At 41.1% G+C, this 17974-nt stretch overlaps 1 protein-coding gene across 3 annotated transcripts in view; it reads right to left on the bottom strand.

The window, feature by feature from the left end:
* Nucleotides 1-13587, bottom strand: part of Cerkl (ceramide kinase like) — a 109445-nt gene extending 95858 nt beyond the window's left edge. For 2 of the 3 annotated variants that reach the window (XM_021185241.1, XM_021185209.1), the window contains exon 1: nucleotides 13308-13587. In XM_021185241.1, coding sequence (XP_021040900.1) covers nucleotides 13308-13497 — 190 coding nt within the window. In that variant the 5' untranslated portion in view covers nucleotides 13498-13587. The remainder of the gene's footprint in view (nucleotides 1-13307) is intronic. The other variant, XM_029474280.1, reaches the window with a different exon arrangement.
* Between the last annotated feature and the right edge of the window lie 4387 nt (nucleotides 13588-17974).

Genomic DNA, 17974 nt, shown 5'->3' on the forward strand with positions numbered 1-17974 from the left:
GTGTATGTGTGTGTATGTGTGTGTATGTGTGTGTATGTGTGTATGTGTGTGTATGTGTGTGTGTGTATGTGTGCGTATGTGTATATGTGTGTATCATCAAGTTTATAGAACCTTATCATGTACAACAGAAGGCAATGTGTGCTTGAAATTTAGAAACCAAAAGGATCCATTAAAAGGGCATCTTTTATTTTCAAATGTCAATCAATGAGAGAGGTGAAAAAGCACAGTCACAAAAAGGGGCTTTTTAAAATACCATGTGTAGGTAGTGTCTACTTCTGTCCAAATTATGAGATTACAGTCCTGGTTCATTTTCCTAATATTTATATATAAAGCATAAAAGGAGCATAACATGGTGGAATATTCTAGATTTGCATTTAAAATGTGACTGAAAAACTCAAAACCTAAAACGGAAACAGTAGATAGTACCACAAAGCTAGCAGATGTTACTTAGGGTCATCTGTACAAAAACATAAGCATATGCCAAAGAAATCTGACACTATCATAGAATCAGTTGGTGACTAAAATAATAGCAGCTCCTTATGGCAATATGGTAATATCCATATCAAATGCACAACACATTATGTTGCAACAGTGTATGCAGACAAAAGAGCATTGCTAGCAGCAGTGATGACCAGGGCTCTGACTAAGTCGGAAATCAGAATACAAGGTTATTTCCAGAGTGCAAAATAGGTGGTAAGTTGAAAGTGGTGCATGGTTTGAATTTTCAGAGTTGGTCATACATCAGCCTTCCTTTGACTTCTATAAGCTCAGAACAGACCACACAGCAGTAGCTGTGTCTTTATAAGAACCCCAAATGTGGTTTTATTTATTCAAGAGTTATGTCAGAGATGGGCATTATATTTAAAATTTATCTATGTATGTATGTGAGTGTTCTATTTGCTTGTATGCTTGCATGACAGAAGAGAGCATCTGATCCTATTATAAATGTTTGTGATTCCCTCTGGTTGCTGGAAATTAAACAAACACAGGACCTCTGGAAGAGAAGCCAGTGCTCGTAACTGCTGAGCCATCTCTCCAGCCCTGATACACCTATTCTTAAAGCCAATGATAATACTAAGTCTAGGCTATAAATAAGAATCCCTTAACCAATGGTTTGTGTGATGCCCCATATTTATTAGCCAAGCAATATGTAACTGCTGACTCAATATTTTAACATTAAGCACCAAAAGCCAAAAAAAAAAAATGTGGCATCTACTTCAGAAGGCTGAAATCTTCTATGACACTACTTTAGGCATAATTATGTTCACAATGAAGCAATTGGTAACATACACAATGGATACTAAGTAAATGTTGTTGACTAAAGGACTTTAAACACTCAAATCCAAAAGGTGCCCATAGCTTTTCTTGTTGGGATCTGTGCTGCATGCTTTGGGTTCTTAGAGCACAGCATCTCCTACACACAACAGGACACAGAAGTCTGGTGAGCAGCATCTCAAGTACAGAGATGACCCTAGGAGAAAAAAGGTTGACCAGTAATATACTTGTTTTCCAAGATGTTGCAAGTACTGGAAGACAGTTGGTCCTGATACAAAGAATTGACACAACCTGAAAACTGATAGATATCTTGAGCTTAGATGCTAAAGATAATTTTCCTAAAATATGACAAACGTTAAACTTAACAAAAGTAAACAACTTTTATGGAAAATTTAATCTCTATATTTTTATGAGAGTTTACTACTCTCATAAGTATTTAAATGAAATATTTAAATATATGTGGAATACTTATGGGGCTATGTAAATATATTTAACAAGATTTTAAGCAGTATTAGCTCTTTATCTGCATAATGGAACATCACCAGAACATACTGCCACTGTTTTATATTTTCAAAGAGTAAAATCATAAACTATGAGACCCTACACGTGACAACAGCTGTCTACTACCACTTATGTTATTCTTCCTGTACATTGACACAGTAGTTTGAATAATATGTTTGTCACATCCATAAATTTACAACTGAGCTAAACATTAATATTATGTTAAACCAAGATAATATGGAGATTTTAAGAAATAAATGGACTTTTTCTAATATTAAAAAGCTATAAACTTATTTTATATATTAAAGTGGTACATTTATAAACTGTTATTTCTCACTTTTATTTTTCATAATAACTGCTGGGCATGTTCAAAGATCATAACCTTATCAAGGTTTAACGATATTTTCTGAATGTAAAAGCTCTAAGCTATCATTATTTCTAAGCAGCATCCTCCATTCTAATAAGAAACAAGATACATTCAAGACCCTGGGGCTTCTGGAAAAAAAAACTGAAACTTAGGCTTGTTGGGGTTCGACTTACAGTGTTCAGGAGTAATTTCTCCTATTAATGCCTTGATCAAGCAATTTCCCTTCTGCCAGGTATTTTACTAATCCCTGACACATTTGACACAGGGTCTTTGGGAGGATCTGTAACAGACACAATGCTTTGTACTTAGCTCATTTGAGAATGGATATCAGGAATATCTACAATCTATCAATTACCTAGTTTTAAAAGTGATCCCAGGGAGCTCCCAGAGATTGAGCCACCAACCAGGAGCATGCACTGGCCAGTCCAAGGCACTTGGCACAAATATAGCAGAGGCCTGTCTGGTCAGGCCTTAGTGGGAGAAGATGTGCTTAATCCTGGAAAGACTTGAGACCCCAAGGAAGAGGGAGGCCTATTGGGGGAAGGGAGCACCTTCTCAGAGGCAAGTCAGGAAAGGATGGGATGAGTAACTATCGGAAGAGGGACTGAGGGGGGACTACGACAGGAATGTAAATAAATAAAATAATAAAAATTGAAAAATAAATGGTACCACCATTGCAGTATATTTTCCTTAAACCCCACAGTCTCCAAGTTCTATGTGATAATCTCCCAGAGGTCTATTATCCCTGTGTGCACACACAGCCTCCTGCTCTTCTGGTATACTGGCCATCCTCCTTCTCCTGTAACCCACTGATGTAGCCTGCCTGCATCCTTGATTGCCTTTCTAAATCAAAACTTGATTTCCAAAGTAAATAAATAAAATACAAATACAAATAAAATCAAACCCTTAACTTCCACTAGCATGCAGACTGCAAGGCTCCTGTTTAACACTCAGGTTGACAGAACAGGCTGGTCCCATATTCAAGTCCTGTATGATTCCTCATTCGATTGCCTCTCTATCTTCATAAGCATATGAGATTCTACATGGGCCTTGTGCTTATTCTACAGTAAGCCCAAACCTTCCCAGCACATTCTCAAAATAATCTCAGCATTGTTTTCTTTATCTGTGTTGCTGACTCGCAGTCAGACTCAGAGCTCACCCTAAATTCACCCTCATGGTATTTTCCCCGGTACATCCTGTTGCCATGGAACAAGATGTTGTAGTTTTTTCCTTGGCTATTTGTCTATAATCATTCACAATTCCCTGTAACACCTCATCTGCCCCAAATGTAAATCACCAAGTCATTCTCTTGCTACTATACCTTCCAAGAGTGTGTATAAGCCTTGACGTGGAGCCCTTTCAAACTGATTATAGTGTCAGAAACCCCAGCACATACTGAGAGCTTCTTAATAAAATTAAAACAAATGATTTAAAAGAAGCACTAATTAAAAGTATGCAAAAATACCATTTCTCATCTCTAACACTGGTTTTGGGGAATACTCCTTTGAAGAACATTCCCAGCGTCCATCTTCGATGGTTTACAAATGCCTGCATCTCCAGCTCGGGGGTGGGGGGGGTGGATACTAAACCTCTTGCCTCCACAGACCCCTTCACTCACAAGATAAACATATACTCAGACATTCATGGGTACACATAATTAAAATAATTAATACTAAACAGTTTGTTAAAATTCATATTTTCTTCATTTACTCAGAAATTACCAATGGTTAGAGAAATGCAACAAACTCTTATGTTAACTTTCTAAAATGGCAAAACCAGCCATATGATCTCGTCTCAAGGTTTTTAGGGCTAGAGGTAAGACCCTGAGTCTTCACTATTACTTTGTGGGATGTGGGGCCAACAACTCTGGAAGGTACTAGAAGATTCTAGATTCCCTGTAGAGGCAGCATTATAAGAATTGCAGGCACCAGAGTTAGACTGCCAAACTTTGGATCCAATCAACTCCATGTACTAGTAAGGCTTGGGGCAAGATAATGCTCAGAATATCAGGGATAAAAAAAAAATTCCCTCTTCGATGATAATGTCGTGTTGCAAAGGTAAAACAATAAAAAAAACACTTAACACAGAGCCTGGTGGTATAAACACCAATTGATGTGTGTTCACTATTTGCAGCCAAGCACAGGGCATCCTTGTATAGGAGCAGTAGACATTTGCACAATACTGTTTCTGATAAAAGGCTTGGAGCATTCACAGGAATCCCCTGATGCCAGCTGGCATGCTACTTTAGACTTATCCTTGTGCTTACTGTAAGTGCATAGTATTATACCAATCATGCAAAAAATAAAATTAAATTAAATTAAAAATTTTAAAAAGTTGTGAAAGTATTTAGTCTCTGTGTGTGTCTGTCTGTCTACTTGTCTGGCTAGCTCTAGATTTAGTCTAAAATCTTGTTTTCATGTCAAACATTAGCATGAGGTTCAATTTCCAGCAATGACCTCTCCTTCCTTTCATTTTTCCTAACTTCTCCTAGCACACCCTCACTTTGGGAATTCTAAAATCATAGGAAGAATCATAGCTGATTTATCCAGGTAACTTGAAGTGCTATCATCTAGTCACAAGACACACTAGAAGCTGACAGACATACGATTGTAATGGACAGTTGAACAGTGAGACCTCACAACTGCAAAGTACAGTGGATTTGTCTGGTCCTCTAAATCACACTGTCAAACTCCAGTGGATTCAAACATGCCCCAGCCAAGGCAACCATAGCTGCTTGCACCCAACAGTACTCTGCTGTCTGTACCCATCACCTTGGCTCTCAGTCTTTATCTTTGTCATCTGTACATTTCTTCAGTCCTCTGAAGGGCCCCAAGCTTTGGACAGTGCCATCTGCTTCACAACTCTAATCTACTGACCTTCGCTTCCCCTATTCCCCAGGTGCCTTTTACCCGTGTGTCCCTGAGGGGCCAGTGGAAGATTTGTCTCCTATCCCAGGGAGCACTTGTGTACCAGCTTCATTCACAAAGAGCCCACAGGAATAGAAAGAAAGGAGAGGGAAAAGGAAAATAAGATAGGTTAATTTGGAACATGTTTGCCTTCGAATGGGCTCTTCATCTTTTGGAATAAATAGTAGTCTACAGAATTTCACAAGGTCCAAGGGACCAGATAGGATAATGACCATTTCAAATCAGAAGCACATTGATAACTGTCAGATTTGTTCAAACAATAAACACAGCAAAATGTGGTGAACAGTACAGTGGTTTTTACATACTATCACTAGCCAATTAACCCACAAAACAAAAGCCGTCTTGTATACACAAAACACTTTAGAGTAACTGCCACTTTGGCATTTCCAGATCAGCCTGGTTACGTTTTTTGTTTGTTTGTTTGTTTGTTTGTTTGTTTGTTTTTCCTTTGGATTTGAATCTGAACTTGCGATCCCCTGCCTTGGCCTCCAGAGTGCCACCAAACTCAGCCTAGAACTCAGTCGCTTTTCTTGTTAACAGGCCATTCAAATTGTATGACTCCCTCCATTCTACACTGGGATGAACATTTTGAAAAGTATGCTTTCCTGGGTAGAAATATACATTAGAACTAAATCCTGAAAATAGAGAAAACTTAACCTTTTACTTTATTTTCTCTTTTCTCCTTAGAAGTACTGGGTTGGGGATTGACCCAGAGCTCATAAGCATCCTCTCCCTGAGCTACATCCCTAGCTCAAAAACAAACATGCATTTGTGTTATTACAGCATTGTCTAACGAAGTTTCCACCAGCCTTTTACATACATTAGACTTAGATAAATTAAAATTCAATCTTATTTCAAATTTTGTTCTTCTATCTTACTAGCTGTATCTTTATTGTTCAAATAGCCACGGGTGGCACATGAGACCTGTCTTGACCAATTTCAAATGCATCATACCTCAAGGTCCGACTGGCAATCCTATAAGATGATGTCACTCTACACTGTTTTTACGATGTGATTTTTCTTTGTTTTGTTATGATGTAGACCAATTTACCTTAATAAAAAAAACAAAAGTCTTGGGAAATTTTCATATGATAAATAGGCATTTTAAAAGTGTATTAGCAGGTAAAATACAGTTACTACATAAACTTGAATCTGTCTCTATGTCTCTTGAGAAGCGTTTCAAGTTTGGTGGCTCTGAAACATACCACCCCGAGATGGTTTCTTATTAGTGCGCAGAGTGACAACTCAAAGCACCATGTCTTACTAATTACTGCCTCCCTAACTCACATGAGGAATAGGTCACTGGAGGGGTTAGCCCCTCCTTCCATTATTCGTGACCACACGGCCCTCTGACAGATGTCTCAGTTTGGATGTAAGGCAGAGCTCTGGGTATCTGTTTCGCTTACATCTGTTCCCAAACAGCTTAGGCAGATTAATACTTAGCACAAGCCCTGCCCAGCTAAATCTCCAACTCCCATTTAAAAAAAAAAAAAAAGAAAAGATCATTTCTTTTCCTCATTTTCACATTGTCCCACATTACCTTTCTTTTTGCTAAACTTCCAGTAAGTAAATGTGTTTGTATCACCTTAAAGCCAGAGAAAACCATTTTGCCTTGTAACAAGAGACACTTTCCAGACTCCCTGAAACCTGGCTTTCTTAGCTTTTTCTGGTCACTGATCTAATTCTCTGAGCTCAGAGCTGTGATGAGAACATTTTCTTTTTAAAAGAAAACAACTTTAAAATGTATCAGAAGTAGTAAATATGTGAAAATAGAGTTGGAAATCATAATTAAAAATTGAAACCCTCACTCTTGCTCTCTTACCTCTTATTCTCTTGCTTCTGTTGCTCGCCCCCCTCTGCCTTCTCTTCCCCCCTCCCTCCACGTGGCCATGGCCGACCTCTACTTCTCTACACTTCTCCTTCTCTCTGCCTTTCTACAATAGATGCCTTAACTCCCCCTCCCCCAGAAAAAAAAGAAAAGAAAAAAAGAAACTTTATGTAAAAGTGTTTGAAACATAATATTTTAATAAGATTATAGAGTCTGCTCAGAAGTTTGGTAAAGATCACATAAACATAAAATAAAACAAAGTTAAGGTGGGATGGGATGCCACTTCTGTCCATCATGAAAAATCTTCGAACAAGTAGACAATGCCTATGAAGCAGGCCCAGTCCATTGTCCATCATGCCCTAGTGCTGGAGAACTGAAGGGCACTCCTGTTTACCACATGGTCCTTTTAATGAGAAAGTCATTAGGTTCTGCCAAAAATCAAAACCACTTCTCCACATACACCAAAATGCTGAATCCCCTGGCCATTCAAAGCCTACTCAGGTTTTTTCCACTGGACAAAAAGTGTCCTGGTTTCTATTCTTTTAATTATAGCTTTACAGGTGATCAGAACTGATGTTCTTTTGAAACTTTACTGTAATACAAATCCTTCATTTTGATTATCATCTAAATAAACTGTTGCTCATCCATGTTTGCTGACTTGTCTACATTACATACACACTTGCAGGTCCCAGAATTAAGACCTAAGAGACTTTCGTGCCTTTGCCTGAACTATGCTCTATACCATATATGCAAACAGGTGCCAGAAATGTAGGGGCTCCAGTAATATATTCTCACACTCCACGTTGTTGATTTTTGTAAATTATGGAGTTAACTTGGTGAATTATGATCGTCATTTGTAATGAAAGCCAGAATGACCTTCACAGATCAATGGTGAGGTTTGCTTCTTTGAAATTTTCATTTTAGATGATCATATATCTGCTTAGGTGTGTGTCATGCTTTTCTGTTCACCCAGAGCCCTCATTTAAGAGCAATGAGAAAGAAGAGAGGAGGCATATTCCCAAAATGAGGAGAACTGGGGGCTATTGATAGATGCCACAGAGGTCCATCCATCCCAAATACATTTGTAAGTGAAGTATGACTAAGCTTGACCTGGCCCAACTTCCCCATCCCTTGTTTTCTTTATCTTGCTTTTTTTTTAATGGGAAAGAAATAACACCTGATCACATAAAACATTAAATATCTTTGTGATCAGGATATACAAAGTCTTGTGTCTTCTACTTTAATATAACAATCCAAATTAAAGATCACCAGTTGACAAACACATGTTCCTAGAAGTATGCCATTGGTTGAGACAATGCAATGGACAAACATTATTATTGAAAATATTAAACTCTGGAGACATCTGAGCTGGCAAGGCACAGGCTACCAGTCATAGTATAATACAGGTGGATTTCGACAGTTCTGGCTGAATGGACCTGATCTACACTCTACACAAGACTGGGCCTATCAACATAATGGATCAAGGAGAGGCCCACAGCGCCTTATCTTTCCAAGATGAGCTGTTGGCTACTGATGGATTCTGAAGGAGGAGAAGTCACCTTCTTCAATTGTGTACCCACTGAAGAGTCCATTGGGCTTCAGTGGATAGATTTAAATTCATAATCACATAGCTGATACTGACAAAATTCCATGGGTCTCACACATTTATTGTATGAATTATAGAGAGAAGGGTATGTTGATAGGGATGATAAACTTTAGAAGAGATTACAATAGTCAGAATGTACCTTACACATATGTGAAATTGTCAAATAGCAAATTTAATAAAAGCTAAAAGAAACAGGCAAATGCCATTTGTATATGCCTAAGACTTTGAGAATCCCTGTGAATCTTGGCACCTTATACCCAGCCCATTTGGACTCAGAAATCTCACCTGATTCTATTCTAATATCTGTAGGGCATTGCTCCCTTTTATGTCCCAGACAGCTAGCTCGGCAACTACCTTACACCAGCATGCATAAACTCATGTAAGATCCACAAGTAAGGCGGTCACAATCTTCGGTCCTAACCAGATCATCAAGGGCTATTGCAGCGATAAAAAATATCATTCTCTGAACTGGATAATGCCTTACGGTTCATATAGTTTATATGACAGTGCCAGACTCCTGGTCTTTATGACCCTGGAGCTGAGCAAAACAGGAACTCCCTGCTAGACCCTCACAGCAGAGAAAAGAGGCAACACTAACTCTTATATTAGAAATCCAGGAACAATACACAGTAAAAGACTTTCAAGGAGCTTGTCCTCTAATGTGAATGGAAAGCTGATTCCTGTCTCCGTATAGGAACTCCAAATGCCTAGAGAGAATGAAGGAAACAAATCTAAAATGAATCTTCACTAGTATTAATGAGTGCAAACATGGAAGCATTGAACAAAGAGAAGAGGAAGCCAGTTCCAGGTGGCAGGAGTCACATGAAAATCACAGTCCATGGGATTCTATTTCTGCCATCCTGTCTATCACAAGGTGATGAAATTTGATGAATGCACTGGGAAATAAAGATGAAGAGACAGGCAGGTGTAGATCATTGCAATCTCATGCTGTGTTAGCCCATTCCCTACTATTCAGTGGGTTTTCAAAGAAATAAATGTGGTCCCATTAGGCAAAGTGCAACCCAAGGAGGCAGACTCACTCACTCTGACCAAGAAATGTTCACTTTAATGCGGGTTATATTGGAGATCTCCTTAAGAATATTTTTATAATGAATTATGGTTCTTAAAGTGGAGAAAGACGATCCTCCTATAGGGGATGAGTTGATACTTAGCAGTGCTTATCATAGTTCAAGGCACTAGGTAAAACTGAAGCTCACGAGGCAGCAATCCACCATAAACATGGTCATGCACTAAACCTTCTCCTTGTGGCTGGTACATGCTGGAGCTAAGGGTAAACCAAACAGATAATCTAGCTGTCTTCATTCCTCCATCCAGAACTGGACTTCAACATTCTTTACGTTCACTGTGCACCGAAGCAATGCCCTCCTTAACCCTGCCTACAGATTGTTGGCCTTGAATACAAGACAGGGAGCTGAGGGAAGTGAATTCTAACCTCCTCCCCTGAAGGATTGGTGGAAGAAATGAGTCAGGCAAAGGCCAAAGATCCTGCCTAATGTCTTCATCTCTAAACTCAGGCCTGCTCTGTCAATACACCCCTTGGAGCCTAGGCATAGTATCTGCTGCAGACTTACTACTAGTTCCAACAGTTCTTTCTGGACCCACATCTTATCTGATCTTTGGAAATGAAGAAACCCCTCTTATCCATCAGCATCTGTCTGAAACTATACATAGTCCTGACCCCAATATACAAGCACTGTAAAATAATAGCAGGTGATTGATCAAATATCAATGATAGCTACAAAGTGACTTTCAGGCAAGTAGTTATGCAGTGTGGATATACTTGACAGTTGGCTACACTGAGTGAGAAGCATATGTAGTCACAACAGACAAGGCTCCTTGGAACATAGACCTGAGAGATGGCAAACATCCATATTGCAGCCATAGGTGGGCACAACTGGAATGAAATTAAAGCCAAAGCCATTAACACAGCAGAGGTATGGAAGGTGAGCGTTTTCAATAAGGATTCCACAGGCCATCATTATCGAGTGGGCTTGGAATAGAGATACTGTGGATCAATTTAAAATTAAATAGAAAAGAACGATAGAACTTTATATTTTCTACTGAATTAACCTTGAGTTTCTTGTCATCAGGCCCCTGTTAGTTTTGAAATATTCTGGTACATTCCTGACTGGTGCTCATCAGTTTCAACCCCAGGCAACAGCCTTTCATTTCTGTTCTTCATTTAAGCCTCCAAACCAAACTGTCTTTCAAACTCCCATCATAAATTTGGTGAGGTGACCTGCCTCCTCCAAATTCACATCCAATTGGAAAATAACCATATTGGAAAATTATCTGCCATTGTAATTCAGCAGGGATATTATTCTAGACTTAGGGTTTCTCTTGACCTCAATGGCCACTGATCTTATAAGAAGGAGCAAGAACACATGGAGACAATGTGAGTCCATGTGAACATACAGAGTTATGTAACCACAAGCCAAGAAATACCAAGAAACACTAAGTCTAAAAACATGAGGGAGGGCCTTCAGAGAGATGTGGAAACTGTACTCAGGATCTCACACATCCAAGACAATGAGCCATATGCTCTACCACTGAGATACACCCCAGGCCCTCAGCTAACATCTTGCTATCTAACAATACTGCAAACCCTTATGAAATAACATTGTACTCAATTTTCTTTTTTTCCTCCCCCTAAATTTTGGGAACTTAAACAGCTAATTGAGCCTTTATGATATTTCCCATATCATGAACAGATCACTTTCTTTTGACTGCACTGAAATCCCAGTGGATCTTTAGATCATCTCACAACATACTGGTCACTTCATATCTGATGCCTGCCTGCCTGCCTGCCTGCCTGCCTGCCTGCCTGCCTGGTCAGTGTCAGCCTTTGGAGTCCTGTCTTTAGGTGTCAGACAAAGTTGCTAGTCCATGTAGTCCTTGTGTGTTGCCTCTTCAAAACATTCAGTGACACACCTGAGCACTTAGGACAAAAGTTGACAAGGGAACAACTGCCCACAGGATTAATATCTTCCCTAACAAGACCAAATGCACTAAACTAAAAATATCCCTTCATTTAAAGAAAAAAAGGCCCAAACTCATTGCTGGTGTATTTAAGCTTCCCACCTCAGCCTGAAGAGACTCACATGAACCTCATCTTTTTAGAAGATCACACAACTCTCCCTCTAAGTCAACCTTGAACCCAATAAGGCAACTGCATTCAGAGTCACTTACCCTGTCAACAAGACCACCAACTAATCCCAGTCGCAGCAGTAATGGCCTCCATAAAACACATCAGTGTCTTCCCTCATCATACTCAAGATGAACAAGTTAGGGAAGATCATGGAGTGTTTTGTTTCTCAATGAAACTGCTACTATACTCGGAATTTTAAAATGTAGTGCTCTGATAACATCTCATATACACCATGAAATAACATCCAGAGAACTCATGACCCCAGCCCCACCCTGGGAAGTTAGGCACCTGTCAAGCAACAGCAGCCATGGCTTCCTCTACCACACACTTCAACACAACGTTCTCCTACCTGTGGTGGTTTGTCTCTCCTCTGCTCTGGACCCCCCATTACTTAGTCCTCATCACCCGTATCTACGATAATGCAACATCAGAGTGCTTAGCTCATACCATCACCTAATGACTACTCTCTACCCACTGGATTTAGTAATGTACCTCTTGGGCTGTTCTACAAATACATGTGCCAGGTTTCTGAGGCGCCTGGTTTAAATACCAGGTGTTAATTGCAAAGAAAACTAGTGTGCTCTGTACCAAGAGAAAGAAAACCAAGGGTCTTAGGGCAAAATTAAATACTTGCAAACTTCCGAGTAATAAAACTGTCATGAGAGCTTTCAAATTCTATTACCAGGAGTGCTAATTAAGCCTCCTTCTCCTCAGTCACCACTCACTACAAAACAGGATTTCTTTCCTCTTGTCACGATTTGCCTTTGTGCTGTAGCCGTGACCTACGCGGGAGGGTGGGGTGCAGTATTGCTGCACTGCAGTCTCTAAAAGCTTGTAGCTTAAATTGGTTCCTTGGGCTAATCGAGATTCTAGTTACAAACATTTATATTCCCCAACTCAGGCTGCTTTACAGGCTAAAAGAAAGATCCCATATCCCTGCACCTTGCTTGTCATATTAAAGAATCGGAAGAATCGGGGAAAATACTTCTTCACCTTGGGCTTTCAAAAGCCGTGAAAACATTTTACTTAAAGCCCAAAGTAGCTTTGCTTGAGTGAACAGCACTGCACCTGTGGCTCGGGCGGAATTCACACTCCTCACTAATTCTGGTCCCTGACTGGATGGTTTCACTTACTTAGACGTTTGGACAAGAAACTTTCAAACAATGACTTTTCCATTCTATAACAAACTGCAGCACAAGGAGTACTTTTTCCCTCTGGAGGCGGGAGGAATCAGCTGTTTTTAATTTCATAAACTCTAGCTAATTAAAACAGACTGTGAACCACATTCTACTGTTCTCCAAGACAGGTCTAACTGAAGCCGACCTGAAATATTTCTACTGCAAATTGCAGCATCGCATTTTCTTGTTTAAAAAAAAAAAAAAAAACTTTAAGTCAATAGAAGGTAAGTTTAAGTAAAGCACAAATCTGTGGTGCGATATTCTATAGAAATTCATTAAAAATCGGGTTTCAAAACTTGTTCCCGATGGAAGGGGAACTGCAACTTCCTGGTTTGCAATCACAACCCCTACAGGAGGCTGGGGGCGGAGGGTCAGAGGGGTGTCGGTGGTGGCAGGAGGGCGTGGCGGCAGCAGGGTGTGGGGGGCGTGGGAAGGTGGGGGGGAGCCGCCACTCACCAGCCGGGAGCTCGGGCTGGATGCGTCGCCACCGCAGGGCCCGCTCGCCCAGCGCCACATCGCAGCTTTCCCTCCCGATCTCGAAGATGCCACGCAGCAAAACCCGCTCGGGTTCAGCAGCTGCCTTTGGGTTCTCCGGAGGCGCCTCCTCCAGGGCGCCCACCCGGCTCCTGCGTCTCCCCCGGAACATGGTGACGCTGTGCTGGGCCAAATTGGGGAGCCACCAGAAATCTTCTTGAGAAGGAAGTGTGGCTAAGCCACTGCCTGGGCCTTGTCCCACGCTGCCAAGGCAACCAAGAGCGTCTGAAGGAAGGCGGGGCGGAAGGGAGGAGCCCCGGGAGCTTTCTCTTTTGCCCCCAGAGAGGGCCACTGTCCTCTCTGGACCATGCTGCTAGTATGAGTTTCCTGGCTGAGCTCTGGGAGTTTGCCAGGCATCCCCCAATTGGATTGTTTAGGCATCACCTAGTCTCTTGTTAAATGAAGTGCAGGGTCTTGTCAGATTCGTCTAAAGAGTACCCAAAATTCTGAGTTGTGGCACAAGCCTTTAGTTCCAGCACTCAGGAGGCAAAGTTCCAGACCAGCCAGAGCTAAATAGTGCATTCTACAGCCATCAGGAGCACTTGTAAGACACTGCCCTAAAAAAATAAAAAAATAAAATAAATTAATTAATTAATAAAAATAAAATAAAATTGAACAGTAAGAATCTACTTACTGGGTGACTGCAGAAGTTGCTGGCCATGAGACACAAAGGAGTTTCAGTGCGCCAGGCTCTGTCTCTCTTCTCAGGGGTGTCCTCTGAGATTCCCCCAAGAAGCTACATTACCTGTGTGACTACATCTATATGACTGCCCAGGAGTAAGAGTAAACCCCTGATTTGCATAGACAAATGTACACCTCACAAAGTTGATATTACCTTCAAGGACCTCCAATAGTTTAGTGCATCTATTAAGAGACCTACCTTTCCCTGGATCCCTTAGCTCTGCCTGGATCCGACGCTGCTGCAGACAAACTGCAAAGAGCAGAGCTTACCCACCCAAACTCCACCATCATGCAAAAGGAGGCCTCCAGAGCACACCTTTAACTTCCTCCTGGTAGGAGGGGCAGTTCTCCTGCTGTGATTGCACAATAGAGTGACCTGGGAGGGCTGTTGCTGTTTAATCCAGTTGTCCTGGCTACATTTCAAAATGATCAATTTGCAATCTCCAGGGATGGGATCCAGGTTCCAGAAATACTTCCCTCTGAAAGTCTAGGATTTAGCCAGGGTTGAGAATTGCAATCAGAAAACAAGAGCCTAATGTTTTTGCAGACTAGGCAAGTAAAGAGGTTTTGTGAAGTCCTTATAATACTATGAGGGAGGTGGTCAGGCATTGAAGGGTGATTTAAAACTGGGGTTTCTGTACTATTACTTAAGGATTCCATGCATCTCATAGGCAGCCAATTCACTCTCTGTCCTGGTCACAGCCCTACCTCAGGACTGTTAGCTGCAGGAAGGTTTCTCTGGGCTCAACACTCACACTGTTGTAGACAAATCATTCCAAGCCTAAATCTCCAGTGGGCCAGAGAATCAAGGACTTCTATTCAAGGCACTGAAAGCAAACACTCAGCCTTCCCCAGCAATCAAGGAAAAGCCTTTGGTTGATCTCATTGCAGCCAGGGACAAGTGTTTCTCAGAGCAGAAGCCCAGCTACCTCCCGCTAAGTCTCTCATAGGCAGCCACTGGTAGGTAAGAGCTGTGCCAGTTCCAGGAAGGAAGAGTTCACTTCTAGAGTTAACATCCTGAGTTCACAGCTGTCTGGCAGACTCAAGCTCCCTGGCATTTTAAAAACTTGCTGAGAGCCAAGGCAAACAGGTCAAGGCAATGGCTACTTCTTAGGACCTTTACAAAGGGTCAGGCTGCCATTTGTCAAGCTTCAGTAAGGCCAGGAGTTGCAAACATTGGCTTTGTCTTTCCATGAAGATGGAAACAATAGGGCCCATGCTCCCACACTTTCTCTCTGATGAGTTGTCTCCTTCAGGGCTTCTAATGTGTTATGTGCCACCAGACCCAGGTTCTTAGGATCTATTACACTCTCTCTCTCTCTCTCTCTCTCTCTCTCTCTCTCTCTCCTACCTTTAGTGTCTGGGATTCCAGAGGTGATGTCATCAACTCCAGAACTGTCCTGAATTTCTGATATTAATGTTCCAGTTAGCTACATTTCACCTTCATCTACCTGACCAGTAACCTCAGATATATATATATATATATATATATATATATATATATATATATATATAAAATCAGAATATGTATGGATATATATATCAGAACCTCAGATATATATATGGATATATATATCAGAACCTCAGATATATATATGGATATATATATATCAGAATTTTTCACCACAAATACATTCTTTCCTCTGGAAGGTCCTTAATCAATGTCTGATGAGAACCTCACACATCTCCCATTCAGCTCATTCCAAATCCCATGTATTCCACCTCCATAGCTCAGTCCTGTCAACCTGCCCTCATCTGTGCACCGGCATACACAAAGACAAGAAGCCCACAAAACAGATGCAATGGGCAAACCTGTAACCTCAGCTTGCAGGCAGAGAACCAAAGGAGGGAGGGTCAAGTGTTTTCCTTGGCCACCCAATGAGTTCAAGACCAGCTAGAGCCACATGAGCCTCTGTCTAAATAAAATGAAAATGAAGGTGTCGGTACAGCTCCCATTTTTCTTGGGGAAAACTCATTCCTTGACCCTTCCAGCTTCTATAGCTATTCTGTTTCTGGGCTCTGCCCTTTCTTTCATCTTTCAAGTCTGTCCGTGGTTTCCTATGCTTTCTGTTTCTGTTCATGGATCTCCTTTCTTTGTCTGACTTTACTCTTGTCTCTCCTTCTTACAAAGAAATGTGTGATCTCATGAGGATTGCCTCAATAATCCTTAGCTCAATTCTACTAACAAAGTCAATTTTGCTATACGAAATAATCTGTTCACAGGTTCTGGGGATTGAGTTGCACCTAGCTGTAGGCTGTTGTTAATACTCTCCTTTTGCTGTTTATATACTTCTTTGTGTATTGTCTTGGTTCCTTGCTGAATGTACTTAGTAGGAACACAGAATAAGAAGTCCTCAGAAGATTACTTTCTTGCTTTTTCTAGGGTGTAGTTTCCCTCCTTGTGTTGGAGTTTTCCATCTATTATCCTTTGTAGGACTGGATTTGTGGAAAGACATTGTGTAAATTTAGTTTTGTCATGGAATATCTTGGTTTCTCCATCCATGGGAATTGAAACTTTTGCTGGGTATAGTAGCCTGGGCTGGCACTTTTGTTCTCTTAGGGTCTGTATGACATCTGCCCAGGATCTTCTAATTTTCATAGTCTCTAGTGAGAAGTCTGGTGTAAGGGACTGAAGGATCTGAGGGGGTTTTCAGCTCCATGGGGGGAGCAACAGTGTCAACTGGCCAGACACTCCCCCCGCCCCCAGAGCTCCGGGGACTGGATGAACAACCAAAGAATACACACAGAGGGACCCATGGCTCTGGCTGCATATGTGGCAGAGGATGGTCTTGTTGGACATCAGTGGAAGGAACAGCCCTTGTACCTGAGGGTGTTCGATACCCCAGTGTAGGGGAATGCCAGGGCAGGAAGGCAGGAGTGGGTGAATGGGTAGGGGAGCACCCTCAAAGAAGCGGGGGGGGGCATGGAGGATGGGATAGGGAGTTTCCAGAGGGGAGACCTTGAAAGGGAATAACATTTGAAATGTATATAAGGGAAATATCCAATAAAAGAAAAAGGAAGAAGTCCTCAGAGACATTACCTTGTCGCTGTAGAAAATGAACTTTTTTGTTGTTTTTTGTTTTCTGTTTTTTGTTTTTCGAGACAGGGTTTCTCTGTGTAGCCCTGACTGTCCTGGAACACACTTTGTAATCCAGGCTGGCCTCGAACTCAGAAATCCGCCTGCCTCTACCTCCTGAGTGCTGGGATTAAAAGCGTGCACCACCATGCAAAAAAAAAAAAAAAATGAGCTCTTTGATAGCAGAACAATTAACTTGATAACCATTAAGACCACAACATTCAGCACAGCACCTAGTATATACTAAATGCTCAATACATATCCAAAATGGTTAATGAACTCCTTCAACAATGAGTCTAAAATATCACAAATTTCTCTCTTAGTTCCCAAGGTCAGTTGTGTTGTCATAAGTGATTCATATAAGCACCCAAAGACATAAGTTCCAAATCATATTCCTGAATTCTATGATTCAAATGTTGAAACCCTAAATGATAAAGAAAAAAGATCAAATCTATAATCCCCCCAATCATAATCCTGAAAGATTAGAATCCCAGATGGCAAAACCCTAAAAGTCTAACTCTGAAGACCCATGATTTCTATGGGAGGGGTGGTGCTTAAAAGGAATAGGAGACCAGATTTGAAGAGTTTGGCTGAGACATAGAGCAATGGTAAATATGTTTTTAAAATATGTTAGTGGTCTTCACTTGCATTCCTGAAGAAGCCAGCAATGTCACTGACTAGTCCAAAACTGTGCACAGTAGAATGGGATTGTTTGTGCAACAATTGACTTAAAAAGTACTCTGTGCAGAGCAAACAGCACAGAAGAGCCCCTGGAAGACAAGGTGCTTGGTTTGATTGAGAGGCAGCAAGGACAGAAGCATGGACAATGCTT

The sequence above is a fragment of the Mus caroli genome, chromosome 2, assembly GCF_900094665.2.
Source record: "Mus caroli chromosome 2, CAROLI_EIJ_v1.1, whole genome shotgun sequence".
Classification (NCBI taxonomy): domain Eukaryota; kingdom Metazoa; phylum Chordata; class Mammalia; order Rodentia; family Muridae; genus Mus; species Mus caroli.